Raw genomic sequence first — 16,426 nt, 5'->3', positions numbered from 1 at the left:
TGCACAGCAAGCATTATGGTAGAATATCCAACAAGCATAATATTAGGTCTCCAAATCTCTCCTCACAATAATCTATATTATGTTGTCAAGACTCCCTACAGGGATTCCTTGATTTATGCTGTTAATTCTTCCTGCGTTAAGTTAAAATTAGGTTAAGATCCTGGTTAAGTACTGTACTACTGTACAGTACTACCGTACAGTATATTATCTGTACGTGTGTATATTTAGTAGTCTAAATTCATAATTCTTTTCAGAGGTAGAAGACACAGAATTTTTAGATAATTTAGCTAAACATACTTTAATTAATGGAATATAAATTTAATCCAGGTACAATAAATATGATTACATACAGTACAGTAATGTAGAAACAAAGTAAAAAAAATATAAGAATAATAAAGTACAAAAGAAAAATCATAGTACAGTACAGTATTGTTAAAAAAAAAAATAGTTACCTTAAAATAACTGTATATAGGCCTAAATACAATAAGGAATATTAACAAAAAAACTTGTGATTTAGTTCAGCTTTTGGTTCCTTAAAATAACTGTCCAGTTTACTCTGCTTTACTAATAGTTGCAATTGATGTAGCACCATCATTTTGTATCACCTAACAGTCCATTTACAACTTTTGTACTTCATTCTCGATCAGGATCATTTTCAGTTGCATAATCACAAAATTTTTCTATGTATCCTAATGCCCTCCTGTCCTTTTACTGTTAATTATGGCTGAGAAATGGAGGATGAGGTTAAAGGTTCACCACTGTAAATTTTTTATGACCCTGATTTAAATGTGTCGCTGCTACTTGAATTGTCATCTGGCTGCTCATTTGGCGACTCGGCTAGTGCTAACAAATCTTCATTTTCTAAAAGTTATTTATCTCCTTCCACAAGTTCATTTATATCTTCAGCATCAACTTCGAGCCCTACACTGCTGGCAAGTTGCACAACTTCACTTTTAATTGTACCTGTAATCCCTTGTCAATTATCATCGAATGCAATTTGATCTTGATCATCATCTTGATACAGCTTGTACCATACTCCACAAAGCGTACTCGCTTTGATTTCTTTCCAAGCTTCACCAACATTGCATTCAGCGTGAAGGATGTCCAGGAACGTTGTTAAGCAGTAGAATGGCTTTGTGTGCATTATTGTTTCTTGTGCAAAAATCTTTGAGTTACAGGCTAAAAAGATTCTTAAATCAGTCAGAAAAAACATCACATGTGTGTGATTATATATATATATATATACACACATACACACCACACACTTGAGGAGCATTCAAAAAGTTATCTACCTAGGGGTGTTGGAAGTTACATATTGAGATTGAGATGTGGTTGATACCTATATGTAGTTCATAATATGTCTGTGCAATGACCTAATTGTGATTGAATTTCTTTTAGAAGTGTTGATACAGTAGTTCTCCAAACTTAGTAATTTGGCTGTGGCCATTATGAATTCTTATTTTATTTACTAATAGCTTCTTGAATATTCAGAGTCACTAAAAGTCATTTATTTATGTGATAGAATTGCTGAAAAATTCCAACTTAAAAAATAAAGCGTATATATTTTTGTTTGAGCTTACATTAGTATTAAATAAAAAAAGCAGTGTGAAAGAAAGTTGCTTGCTGTTCATGTGCACAATTATTGTTATTAAACAATTTTTCCTAAAAAAAATTATGTTCTTTATTTTTGTATCAAATATTTTGCCTATAAGAACACAATTTTCAATAAAAAAAAAAGTGGTTTCATTCATTACTTTCCAGTATGTCAGATGAAGATTTTCTGATTTGTTATATAAATGTGCTGTTTATGAAAATGTGAGGAGTATCCATCATCAAGATTCAATTTAATTCATGTTTATTAATTACTGAAGCTTAATGTTAAATTTTCTTTCTCTTTAGTTGACTGTTGACTATTTAAAATATTATTTTAAATCAGTTTTTGTTTATTTGTTTGTGATCATTAAAAATTAGGTATATTTTTAAAGAGGTACATTGATAACTAATTATTATTATTATTATTTTTTTTTTAATAGTATTTACAAGGTAAAAGAGGTATCGAAAAACCACCATTTGATCTCCCAGATTTTATTAAAAAAACTGGTATAATGGAAATGAGAGCTTCACTGCAGGAGAAAGAAGACCAGCGGACTCTCAAGGCAAAAATGAGAGAAAGAGCTCGTCCTAAATTAGGAAAAATTGACATCGATTACCAAAAGCTGCATGATGCCTTCTTTAAGTAAGTTGTATATTTTATTTCAATTTCATTTTTCTGTTGTGTGATTTTTACCTAGGTTTGTTTCACATATGGGTGTAGAGAACAAGTGATTTCCTAAATTTGTTTTGATGGTGAATCATAATTTAGATACAGTTTTAATCAAATTTATTGAAAAATCATGAACAGTTTATTTATAAAATTTAAAATTAATAGTAATTGTTGAATTATCTGTAATAAGGTTCAACATGGTGACCGGAACATTTGCATATTTTCATATTAATGGTGTGAGATGTTTTTAGTTATATTTGTGACCCTAGATAGTTTATTTGACTGGATAGTTTATTTTGTAATCAATATAAAATGTTGTTGATAACAGTGTTTCAAACATGAGTTTCTAAATGCCACTGTACAATCTCATATAGATAGTGGCCTTAATTAATTCAATGATTACATCTTATTTTTCATTTTGTATACAAACAAATTTACATTTCAAGGTGTCATTAAAATATCACATGCCTTTAGTTCATGTGATTTATTATTCTGTTGTGGTTTAACATTCATTATACAAAGTATGAATTTTCCTGTCTAATTTTTTAATTAATTCAAGTAGTTTAATAAATGTTTTTTTTTTTTTTTTTTTTTTTTTTTTAATATGGGCTTATTAAGAAATTACTCTGTTTTACTAAGTTATAATATAAGTAATAGATGCTTCTATAAAATATGGACTACCCAAATTACACTCCTACAATTTTAACATGTATTAATTATTTATATATTAATTAAGTTAATTTTAATTTATTATATTATTTTTTTTAATAATAAATAAGTGAAAGTAAAAATAGTTATAATTGTTATTAGTAATTGCTGTCATAATATTGTCCTTAAAGGTTTAAAAGTTTACTGTGATTTAAAAAATTATTTATATGAAAGTGCTTCATATTGAGAAAATACGAGTCATATTCATAAAGTAAGGGCCGTTGACTTATATTTAATTATTAGTGGGTCTGAACATAGTTTCACGCATTCAGGGCCATCTAATTTACGAAGCCACTGGGTTTTTGTTTTGATTCAGTAGTCGTTTGCCTGCCAGTGAATGCAGATTGCAATATCTGCGACAATCGTTTTTCCCACCAGTTGTAAAGTTCGCACTGTAATTCTATTTTTGTGTGCAAAAAAATCTTCAACTGCTGAAATTCATTGGGAGCTGTGCCTAGTTTATGGATCTACAGTAATGACTAAAGGAAAGGTTAGACAATGGTGTCGAGACTTTAAAAATGGCTGCACAGATGTGCATGACGAAGAGTAGACTGGCAGGCCCAGTATTCAGATCAACGAAATCATTAATCATGTGAACCGAAAACTGCAATGTGATCAACGATTGACGATAGTGCTCTGGCTGATGAATTTTTGCATGTTGGACACATCTCTATCTACGTGATTGTCACAGAAAAGCTTGGATATCACAAATTGTGTGTAAGGTGGGTACTGAAAATGCTCATCAACCAACACAAAGAGCAAAGAATGTGCAGTGGACAAGCGTTTTTGGACTGCTATGGACAAGATTGTCAAATTTGTTTTTCCACATTGTTATGGGTGATGAGACATGTGGATAGCCTACAGCAATGCAGATTCAAAACAACATTCAATGCAGTGGCACCATTTAAGTTCCCCAAAACAAAAAGTTTAAGCAATCTCTATACTCAAGTCGAAAAATATTGGCTACCGTTTTTTGGGACGAAAGGGCATCATTCTGGTTGATTTCATGGAACGTGGATTAACAATTACAGCTGACGTGTACTGCGAAATGCTTATCAAACTGAGACGTGTGATCCAAAATCGACAATGTGGGGAAACTGTTGTCCAGCATAATCTTCCATCACGACAACGCATGTCCTCACACAGCTGAGGACACATATATAGTCCTGACCTTGCACCTAGCAACTAATTCCTCTTCTTGCATTGAAAATGTGGCTTGGTGGACAATGGTTTGAAAATAATAAGGAACTCAAGACTCTTGTTGTCAACTGGTTCAATTCCCAGGTGGTGAACTTCTATGCAAAGGGTTTAAAGAAACTGGTGCAGCATAACAAAAACTGCTTAGAACTGAATGGTGATTATGTGGAAAAGTAGATATGTAGTAAACTAAAACTGTAAGTAAAAGTACTTTCTCACAAGTTAATTTTTTTTAATGAGCAAATGGCCCGTACTTTATGAATATGCTTCGTATAACAATTCTGATTTACATTGGTTTCACCTTTTTAAAAATTCACTGCAATATGGCAGTTCTGTAACCTTCCACGCCTATTCATGTTTCATTACCAGTTAGTTTTTTTTAATCAAGTACATTATTTTAATACTCTATCGCTACCATTCATGTTATTTTAAATATGCTGAGTGACTAAAAACGTTTAAAATTAAAACATTACATGCCTGTAAAATTGGTATAACTAAAGTTGTTGAGACCACATTTTAACAGTCTTATTACATGATTTGTTCTTTATCTTCACCAAAATTATGTCTGTAGCATTGGTTATATCTTTATTTGATAGTTTATATTTTATGTAACTGTTTTATAAAGAGATTTTTGACTTGATTGATTAGACCCATATACATAAGAGAATATTTCCTATCTATTCACCATTCTCTCTGTTTTCATCTTGTTTTTGTTGTCTTGAGTTACTTCAAATAAAATTTGTACTAACTTAGACAAAATTACTGAAATTTTCACTGATTTTTCATATTTGTATTGATATTAACATTTCTGTTAAGAAATAAAACTTAGTAATATTAGTTGCAATCAATCATAGTTGTTCCTCTGAATTTAAATTCTAGAAGTAAATTTTTTAACTGGATCAAATAATTTAATAAAATTTAAATCTGCCTAAAACCATTTAAAATACTTTATTTTAAATACAATTTAAAACAGAAAAAGAATGCTAAAAGATTTATACTGTGGAATTTTTTAAGGAATGTATAATCAGATCTTGAAAATGCTATCAGAAGTTTTTCATTTTTTTTTAATTTTTTTATTGAGATGAGATAATGCATATACAGGTCCTTTTTATAACTGAAAATAGTTGAGCAGTAGTAACATGCACACACCAGTTACTTAATCATCACTTTGAATACTATTTCTCTTCTTTTTTTTTTAAATAATTAAATTATGTTTAACACTGAAGATTGTTGTATATAATAGTGGTTCCCTGAGAAAGTGATCGTAATTCAGGAATACACTTCACAATAAGTGGGAGTCTGGAAAGAATTTATTTTTCATTATTGCTACCAGTTGGTAGCAATTTATTCTTCAGTTGGATTGCAAGGTGATATTCATTTTTGTAACTTAAACTTAAACTTAAATATTTGGTAAAATTTATAATATTTTTTAGTATAATTTTCCTTGAAGAATTAAAAAAAGGGGTCCTGTAGGTATTTTCAAATATTATTCACTAAAGTTTTTATTAAACTATGTGAATTACTAACTGTAAACTTTTCTTTATGTGTGATAATAAAAAAATTAATAAATTTCTAAAAGGAACTTAAATTTATTATAAATTATGTAAATTTAATTTTTGAATAGCAAGGTCAGTATTATTAATTATTATCATTAAGTTTTCTAATATTTGTCATATAGTAATTGAGGGGGGTATATAAGGGATCTAATTATAAAATTCTTCAAGTTGGTTATTTAAGTTCAAAGAAACTCCTGTACTGCTGCAGTATCTTGCTGTAAAAGCAAGGTCCAGTATTGCTGCTGTACCTTACTTTTGAAGTATAGAGTTGATGTGATTTGTGAGGTCATTTCTTTCTCTCTTTGGTAGTGTACTATTTCAGTGTTTACCTAAATATCTTATTTCAAAATTAAGCTATTTCACATTTAGTAATTGTTGTTAAGTACTGCAATATGTTTTAAGTCCATCAATTAAATTATATATCATGTAATTGTGATCTTTTTACTGTAGTTCAATTTTTGCAATTTTATAGTTGGTTGAAGTTATGTGAGAGATGAAAAATTTAAGACATTTCATTATTCAAGTTGATTCCCTACTTATTTTTTTTTCTACTAGTTCATTAAAGATTGTTCTTAATGAGAGGTATTATAGTGTATGTAATGTCTGAAGGCGGGACAGCAGTGCACTATGGCATCCCTTCCACTCAGCGACTTCTCCTCACACCAGCAGTCGAATTAGTGTAATCCAAATGTTATATAAATTAATTTTCAGTGACTTGCCCCTTATCTAATTATTCTGTTACTGTTATAGTAATGAAATATGTTCTGGTAATTTATTATTACAAATAAAATTATTTATGCCTAATATTTTGTTCAAAATGAATATGAAGAAATTTATTTCTTGAAAGTATGTTAAACTAAGGTTTTGCTATAAATAAACAAAAACAACAATGTAACAAAATATCGTATATGAAATGTGTTATTTATTTATTTATTACAGGTTATAATGTTATGATTTTCTTTGACATGACATAGTTAGTTACAAAAATTATTTTTAAATAACATGTACGCATTACTTTTGTAGCAACTAGTAGAGCAAGTGTTCCGCATGTCAGGTTATAAGTGCGGGGTAGAGGAGGCAAGTACAGACAGATTGCAGGGAGGACTTGCCTTTGAATTTTACACACACTATAGTTGATAGTATAAATATGGTTGAATTGCATCCTGTGGAATATAAATTTAAAATACTATGTTGCACTTGGTGAATTTTTTATGTAATTGAATGAATTAAATTAAAAATATTACTGGTTGCGTGATAAAGGTAGATAGTAGTTAGAAAATAGTAAAATATTACCTTGACTGTTTCTAAACTTGCATCTAAAGAATAGACTTATAATAAGCTTTTTTTTCTAGGTGGCAGACAAAGCCAAGACTAACAATTCATGGTGACTTATATTATGAAGGAAAGGAATTTGAAACTAGATTAAAAGAGAAAAAACCAGGTGATTTATCAGTTGAATTAAGAACTGCTCTTGGCATGCCTGTTGGACCTAATTCACACAAGGTATGCAATTTTTATTTTATTGTATATTTTTTTTTTGTCTTCAGTCATTTGACTGGTTTGATGCAGCTCTCCAAGATTCCCTATCTAGTGCTAGTAGTTTCATTTCAGTATACTCTCTACATCCTACATCCCTAACAATTTGTTTTACATATTCCAAACGTGGCCTGCCTACACAATTTTTCCCTTCTACTTGTCCTTCCAATATTAAAGCGACTATTCCAGGATGCCTTAGTATGTGGCCTATAAGTCTGTCATTTTAACTATATTTTTCCAAATGCTTCATTCTTCATCTATTTGCCGCAATACCTCTTCATTTGTCACTTTATCCACCCATCTGATTTTTAACATTCTCCTATAGCACCACATTTCAAAAGCTTCTAATCCTTTCTTCTCAGATACTCCGATTGTCCAAGTTTCACTTCCATATAAAGCGACACTCCAAACATACACTTTCAAAAATCTTTTCCTGACATTTAAATTAATTTTTGATGTAAACAAATTATATTTCTTACTGAAGGCTCGTTTAGCTTGTGCTATTCAGCATTTTATATCACTCCTGCTTCATCCATCTTTAGTAATTCTACTTCCCAAATAACAAAATTCTTCTACCTCCATAATCTTTTCTCCTCCTATTTTCACATTCAGTGGTCCATCTTTGTTATTTCTACTACATTTCATTACTTTTGTTCTTGTTTATTTTCATGCGATAGTTCTTGCGTAGGACTTCATCTATGCTGTTCATTGTTTCTTCTAAATCCTTTTTACTCTCGGCTAGAATTACTATATCATCAGCAAATCGTAGCATCTTTATCTTTTCACCTTGTACTGTTACTCCGAATCTAAATTGTTCTTTAACATCATTAACTGCTAGTTCCATGTAAAGATTAAAAAGTAACGGAGATAGGGAACATCCTTGTCGGACTCCCTTTCTTATTACGGCTTCTTTCTTATGTTCTTCAATTGTTACTGTTGCTGTTTGGTTCCTGTACATGTTAGCAATTGTTCTTCTATCTTTGTATTTGAACCCTAATTTTTTTAAAATGCTGAACATTTTATACCTATTATTGAATTTTACTTTTTACCTATGATAGGATGGATGATAATAAATTTGGTAGCATGTGAAAAAAATAATTTTTATTATTGTTAATAACTTTTAAATAACATTGGTTTTATTCAGTTTAAATGACATATTGCTTTCTTCCTGTACATTTAAATGTACAAAGCCACTTTCATGGGCCTGCATGTGTGCTGTTTAAAAATAGAAAATAAAAAAATATTATAGATGTACATAAATCCAATGCATTTAGTTGTAGTATAAGCAAGTCAACCATTGAACTGGCTGTTCATGAATCTACTATTTTTAACTTATTAGATGACTGGATGGATTTAGAGTTTTAGAAGTAGATTGTACTAAGATATGTTACTATCCAACGAACAGTGATGACAGTGCCATTTCTCCTGTTATCACTGAGCAAATTTGTTTATAAATCATGTCACTTATGTATTTTATTTTTGTTTGTTTAAAGGTACCACCACCATGGTTAATTGCAATGCAGAGGTATGGTCCTCCACCATCTTACCCTAATCTTAAAATACCAGGATTAAATGCCCCTATACCTGAGGGGTGCTCTTTTGGATATCATGCAGGTGGTTGGGGTAAACCTCCTGTTGATGAATCTGGTAAACCATTATATGGTGATGTATTTGGAACACAGTCTGCTCCACATGAGGTAACTTTCTTCATAAATATATGAGTATTTTTTGCTTGATTACTTATCAATCTTCATATTTACGAATAACCTAATGTGGGAATTGTTTTCAATGACTGTTGTTAAAAAAGCAGTGTATTTTTTAAAAAAATATCATAGCGCTTAATTTTTTTTTTGAAATTTTACTTCAGTTGGTGTTCTTACACTGAGGAACCATTTTGAATTTACTTCAACATTTTTTCTGAACCAAAATGTATTGTACTGCTTTTGAATACTCTTGCTAAGATTAAGAGACTTTTATCTACATCTGCTCCATAAAAGTTCATGCTTTCAGTAATGATTGTTAATAATATATTGTACAAAGAACAGATAATATATATAAATAACTTCAATGCAGTTGATGTTAAGGTGTCAACTTTGAATAGGCCTAATGATGGCCAATTTTAAAACATGAAAGTTACTCAGAAAACAGTACCCAATCTTATACATATGTACAAACGAATATTTGTTTGTCCCACATGCGTTCCTATACCATTCATCTAATTGCGATGAAACTTTCATGAGTTGTGCACATGATCGTGAAGGTTTCTGAATTAGTTTGAACCCGCTAGATGGTGCAGGGGGTCAAGATAATTCAAAAAATTGTATTTATTGGCTCATATTCAGAATATATATTAGTTAGATGAAAAGAAATATTTTTGCAAAAAATGGACCCGCTAGGTGGCACTGGGGTTGAGATATTTTGGAAAATTGTATTTATGGTCTGATTTGATTCATATTCAGAATATATTAGTTATGTGAAAATAAATATTTTTTCAAAAAAAAAAAAGAGGGGAAGGGTGAAGATTGGAAGAGGGGAAAAAGGAAAGGATAAATTTTGTGATGTTCTGTAATGTTCACTTTTTAATATTTTATCAAAGTTTCATTTGTCTATATATCTAGGAGTAGCGAAGCATTCAGCTAGTTAGTTATAAAGAAAATAATGGACAGATTTTTTATTTAACATAAACTAACCTTAAGCTACTGTTCTACATAGTCATTGTGTACATTTAAGCACTTATACCGTCCAGCAATTTTTTTTTCTTGAGTTGTATTCCTCTGAGATAAGTAGTCGTGCTTTTCTTCAAGAAAACATCAGAATGCTTTCCTCCAGTTTGGTAAACAGATGATAGTCATTAGAAGCCAGGTCAGAGCTGTAGATTGGTGATTGAAATTTCCTACTTAAATTTCAGGATTAACCGTTTTGTTTTCTCTCATCGTCATGAGGGAGGAGCAAAATGCTACACCAGGTAACATGCCCCTCCTGTGAGGCTCGCCGTTATCTTTTAATGTTTCACAATATGGATCAGAATTTTTTTATTTAATCATAAATAAATAAAAAAATTTATTAAAATATAATGTAGAAGTTCAGTTTTGAAGTAATTTATTACAATAAATGTTGGAAGATGTTATATATTGTTAGTTGGTGGATTTTTGCATTCTAATTTTTCAATAGAAAAGCCAATTTCATAATTGGTTAACATTTCTGAAAAAAAAAGTCATTCAGTAGGCTAATTTCAGGCGTCCAAAAGTAGTTAGTACTAGTGATCAGTTTCAGGAAGTAACGTGCTTTTTGTTAAATATTTGGACATTTTTTCTAATGTATTTTATAATTTGCTAATGTATTTTATTCTGTTATGCTAATGTGAAAATTTATTTTAATGCGAGTGTTATTTATAAAGTATAATGTTATTAATTAAATTATTCTTTTAGCCTACAAGAGCCATTTGTAATGGGCCTATTTGTCAAAGAAAAATGAAGATTTTTCAGAATTTTTAAAAGGTTTCTCAACATAATCATGTTACAATTTGTCTAGCTCTGCAAATAAGCAGTTGTCTCAGCTTTGACGTCATCATTTGAAGTGAATCTTGTCCATCAAGCCATTTTTTCAAGTATGTAAGATTAAGTAATTGATAGAAGCCAAAGCCAATGGATGTGACAGCACTTCAGATGACTGAAAGCATAGGTAATGGAGTTCTGCAACTACCCAAGACATGTGTGAGAATATTATCAAGAAAGAGTACCTACTTTTCGTTCAGATTTTGATGTTCAGTCTTTTTGGTTGACTGTTAACAAACACAGCACCCATAACTTGGGTGAGTGAAAAGCTTTATCATACCCAAGAATTTAAGATGTAATGGAGACATATACCTTCAGTCAACAGTTATTTAATATGACATTGTGGATTTTTGTGACAATGTCATTGATCAAAGCAGTCTTGAATGGATGTACAATTATGTTTAAATTAAGCAGTTTACTTCTTTACTGTCAAAAACAAAAAGAAAAATCCTTTAAGTGGAATCTAATTTTTTTTACACCTGTTAGACTTAAACCTTTTAATTAAAAGTACTTTATATTTGCTTGAACTTCAGTTTAACTTGTTTGCTTTTCTCAGTTGCCAGAAACAAGCAGTTATACATCTGAAACTTCACACATGTTATCTAAAGGTCATACTCATACTCTCATTCTTGTCAAACAAATATTGTAGTCATTTGGTCATATTTGCATCATCTCTGTATTAGGCTGAGAACTTTCTTAATGATCCTATACAGTGAAGCAGTTGAAATTAGCATGAATACTTTGAACCTGTATTTCAGGTATAAATTTTTATAAATTCATCAGCCTGCAGTTTTGTATGACTAGTAAAATGTTACTGCAATTGATTTTCTTAAAATTGAACGTTGTAGTATACAGTCGTAGTTGTAGTTTACCATTTAGTTGTAGTCTTAGAACTGATAGGGGGGAAAGTAGTTAAATGAATTTGTTTAATTAGGTATAATATTTATGTTTTGAAAATTTATTAATATTTTTTTTTTAATATATCTGTTAATTAGCAACAAGAAATTGATGAAGATATTGATAAAACTGCATGGGGTGAATTAGAATCTGAGAGTGAAGAAGAAAGTGAGGATGAAAGTGAGGAAGAAGAAGGAGTTGAAGGAGAACCAGATAGGTCGGGATTAGTGACACCTGCTGAAGGTCTTATAACACCATCTGGAATTACTTCTATTCCTGCTGGTTTAGAAACTCCAGAGATAATTGAATTGAGAAAGAAGAAGATAGAAAGTGAAATGGAAGGGTAAGCTATTGTTTTTTACATACTTTAACTGTTGACCGTTATTATAATATTACTAAGGATAATTAGCAACTTTAATACAAATTTTGCTGTGGTTACTTATATTGATGCATAAATCATTATATTTTATGGCATTAAAATGAAGTAAAAACAATTCTTTTAGTTATTTTTAAATTTCTATGCTTGACACAGTGGTTGTGTTATGGGTTCAAATTAATAGCATTATATCTGAGTTTGCAGAAGGGAAATCAATGAATTCAATTCTGTAAATGATCAAATTGTCACTTATAGAAGAGTGTCGCTGCTGGTTTTTCATATAATTTGAAAGTAAAATTTAATTATTTTAAAAAAGCTCTATTAATATGTAAAAATATTCTACAATAAAATAAATAGATTCTATATTTTGTTTGAAATTTAGCTAGTTTGTTGTTGAGTTAGTGGTTTTCTGAAGTTTTTTTACAAATTATTTATTCCTTTTTTTAAATTATTGATGTATTAGACCAATTTGTACCATTCAAGACACATTAACATCAGCTTGGGTAGGATTCTCTGATTGCCAATGCCAATTGTTAGAAGCTGTTTTGTGGTAGAGGGAAGTTAGCAAGAGGAAATATATTTGCTGTAGGTGTAATTATTGGTTACTCTCATCTGTATCGTAATTTCAACATTAATGTTATAAATTTGAATAGAATTGTTTGTTTTCTAGATAAACGAAGAGTTCAATCCACGTATTTCTTATAACTGTATGTCTATCCCTATTTAGAAAAAAATACTTTATTTGTAAAAATAATCTACCAAAAATTACTCTAGCAAGTTTGCAAAAATTTTTTCCTTTGTTTGGTACTTACTATTTATGTTTGTTATCTAATAATATATTCCTTTACCATCATTCCCACCCTATTCCATATTTATTTATTTCCACTTCAGTAAAAAATGGTACCCTTTGCTCAGTTTCTTCAATCCTTCATTCTTTCACCTTGCATCGTACAATATTTCCAGCTTTTGTTTTCTCTGTAAATAATTATGATTCTAATAGTTGAACATTCTGGGGGCATACAAAGACAAGATTTGACGACTATTTTAATGTTTTATCCATTTGATTAGTGTTCATATATGTTTGAGTTCTAGTTCCGAAATATTTTTTATAAATTATTTGTAGTATATACAGGTAATTTTTTTATTTTCTTTTTGTACAGAAATGAGACACCCGCATTATTCCAAGTACTAGCTGAGAAGAGAGTAGAACGTGTGGGAGGCGCTATGATGGGCTCTACACATATATACGATATAGGTGGAGCTGCAGCTGGAGGAACAGTATCTGTAGGAGGTACAACTGGAAGACGAGGTCAGGATACAGTGGAAGTTGCACTGGATCCTTCTGAATTAGATTTAGTTGATACTGATGCGATGGCGGCTCGCTATGAACAGCAGCTAAGAGAACAGCAGTCACAATTACAAAAAGAAGATTTATCTGATATGCTTGCAGAACATGTTGCTAGACAAAAGGTTAGTATTGTATTACTGTTACAGTATATAGCATAAATTAGGTATACTCCTTCTGAAGTTGGAGATTACAAAGATTTCATGTTTCTTCTGCTATATTTATTGAGATATAAAGAGTTCTGTTTCAAGAGCTATAAATTCAATTAAATATCTAATTAATGTATTTATTGCTTAAAAAAAAATTAGTCCAATAATCTTTTCTCATGAAATGAGCTACCAAATCCCAATATTTTTTTTTTTAATCTAGATTCTCTCTGTTCCAAATTTGGTTATTCTGTGCATTATTTTTGCCACTTAGATAAAAGACCAAGCTTCGCCAGAATATTAAATATTATCCAGCATCATATTTCTCTGTCTGTAAACAATAAACTAGTTGCATTAGTAATTTACCTTACCTTTTATTTAAATTTCTGAGAGACAGAACTTTTAGGGTTATTTCAAGCATTGTGCTTTAAAGATAATTTTTTTTAATAAAAAGGTAGTTTCTTTAACAATTTGGTTAGAGGTACAGTAGTAGTTTTTTAAGCCTTTGATTATTCAACTATTAGTGCTAAATGTTGCATTGATAACAGTTTAACTCCTTCACCTCCAAATTTATATATTTGGCGCACAGATGAGACCATTTATCAATTTATGTGGTGTCAAAAAAGGATAACAAAATTTTAATATATATAAATAATTATTTTTTGCTTGATATCACCACATAAGTTTGAAGCTTAGCGTGTAGTATGGAGATTGAATTTAAATTTTGTACTATGAAAAATACCATTAATACAATTAATTGACATTGTAATAAAAATTAACATTCAATTGAACTTTGTGTGCTTTTTTTCAGTCTTAGTTCTTCGATCTTAGTTCAGTCAGTTTTCTGCTGCTCTTTTTATATCCAAAATATCAGTCGAAGTTATGTCATAAGAGATTTTTACATTTTCAGCAAATTTGGTTGTAGTGATTACATTTTCAGCAAATTTAGTTGTAGTGATTAAACTGTTATTTATTATAATGCCCTTCTTGAATATCTTCAACATATAATGTTTGCATTATATTTTGCAAACATATATATATATGCAATAAAACTGGAAAAACACGGAGAAACAGTGTAAAGAACTAAAAAATTCTCCATATATTTTTAACCATATGTTTCTATATAGCTAACACTTTGCTTGAGAATTTATGGCTGACCATATAAAAACCAATGCAGTGCATGCAACATTAAGAAATGATTCAGTGTTACAAAATGTAAAAATTATAATACCTTATAAATTTACAACCAAAATAAGACTTGATCACAATTCTTCTGTCACTTATTTGCTTATTTTACCTTAAAAAGTAAGGTAAAATTTTAAAAAGTAAGGTAGTACGTAATTTTAAAAATCAGTTATCACATTTATGTTTATCACTTTTTACTGGCCTATTGCTTCAGTATGAAACTACTTCATCCATTCATCCATTGCGTAAGCTGTCTTATCTCTGCTGAGGTTTTGCTTGCCTTTATTTTTATCTGCCCCACTTAAATGGTCTTTTTATCTGATTAATAATTATGCAACCTACAAGTCATACTTGCAACTTATTGTCAATCTTTATAATCATACTTTTTTTTAATTTTTAAAAGGAAGTATAAAGAGATGTTTCTTTCTTCTTCGTCTCCATTATTTTTTAATTAAATAAAATATTATATTAATTAAAATTTTTTTGTTACAGAATAAAAGGAAGCGACAACAGACACAAGAAAATAAGCAAGCCAAGAAATATAAAGAATTTAAATTTTAATTTTATTCATATTTTTATTGTTACTTCTATAATTGCCTCCAAATAAAATGCTTATTTATATAATTTTGTTGGTACAGTCACAGTACTGTGCATTCATGTTCACTTTGCAGAATTAATTTTACTGTATTTTGTTGAATTGTCTGTATGCGACAATGCATTGTGGATGCATTGTGCATAATTTTCAACCTACAAACACATACATTATGTATGAACCTTTTAGGTGCCATATATGAACCTTTTACAGTTGTAAGAATTTTTACTACAGTTGTATGAACCTTACAGTTGTAAGAACATATACTTCCAGAAAGGTACAGCTAGATATGCCAGAATAGCTACTAGTGATGTAACGTATGTTAGATTAGCTACTGTCAATAATTAGCGAATGTATTTAAAACTAAAACTTTTAAAGGTTCCCAAAACCAAAAATAGACTATTAATATGTGATGAGAATGACTCAGATCATAGGACTAGTAGATCATAATACCGCTTTATCATCATCTATAAACAACTGCAGTTGTGTATATATTTGTGTTGTATACAGCTAGTCTCCTTATACTTGAGATTAAAATTATCTTATTATTGAAATTATCTTATTATTAGTCTACTTTCAAAATACTTCCTCAAAAAAGAGAGAATTTTAGTCAGTTTAGTGAAAGTTTGAAAATACTAAAATAATGTGTAGATTTAAAAAAAATGATATATATAATAAATAAATATATTGTGCCTTTACATTTGTGGATATGGGTTGGATATTTTAAATTATAACAGTCCATTCTTATTAGTATTTGATATTATATGTAAAATATTAATAATTGAATCATTATCTTTTGAAGAAAAATGTTTGAACTATTTGTGATTTTGTGATTGTTTCCTTCAGAAAGTTTGTTAGAACTTGAAAAGGCAATTGTTTTCAAATAGTTTTTTGTTATTAATTTTTTTATTAAACTGAAGCAGTTTTTTTTCTCTTTTCTCTTGTTTCTTCAAGTTTTCTCCGTAACATTGATATTTCATCATCTGTTTGCAGTATTGCGTTGTTCTTTGGTTCAGCTTCATTAAATTTTTTTCTGCAAAATGAGAAATATATTGTATTAAAGAAGGTACT

The 16,426-nt window shown here is 29.7% G+C and overlaps 1 protein-coding gene across 2 annotated transcripts in view; it reads left to right on the top strand.

The window, feature by feature from the left end:
* The window catches only part of LOC142324779 (splicing factor 3B subunit 2-like), a 58,910-nt gene extending 43,474 nt beyond the window's left edge, over positions 1–15,436 (top strand). For both annotated transcript variants that reach the window (XM_075365756.1, XM_075365757.1), the window contains exons 11-16: positions 2,034–2,236; positions 7,077–7,227; positions 8,754–8,957; positions 11,810–12,054; positions 13,248–13,557; positions 15,256–15,436. In XM_075365756.1, coding sequence (XP_075221871.1) covers positions 2,034–2,236; positions 7,077–7,227; positions 8,754–8,957; positions 11,810–12,054; positions 13,248–13,557; positions 15,256–15,324 — 1,182 coding nt within the window. In that variant the 3' untranslated portion in view covers positions 15,325–15,436. The remainder of the gene's footprint in view (positions 1–2,033; positions 2,237–7,076; positions 7,228–8,753; positions 8,958–11,809; positions 12,055–13,247; positions 13,558–15,255) is intronic.
* Positions 15,437–16,426: the final 990 nt, after the last annotated feature.

The sequence above is a fragment of the Lycorma delicatula genome, chromosome 5 (genome assembly GCF_047948215.1).
Source record: "Lycorma delicatula isolate Av1 chromosome 5, ASM4794821v1, whole genome shotgun sequence".
Classification (NCBI taxonomy): Eukaryota; Metazoa; Arthropoda; class Insecta; order Hemiptera; family Fulgoridae; genus Lycorma; species Lycorma delicatula.
The sequence above is the reverse complement of the archived record's forward strand: the minus strand, read 5'-3'. Positions and strand labels throughout refer to the sequence as shown.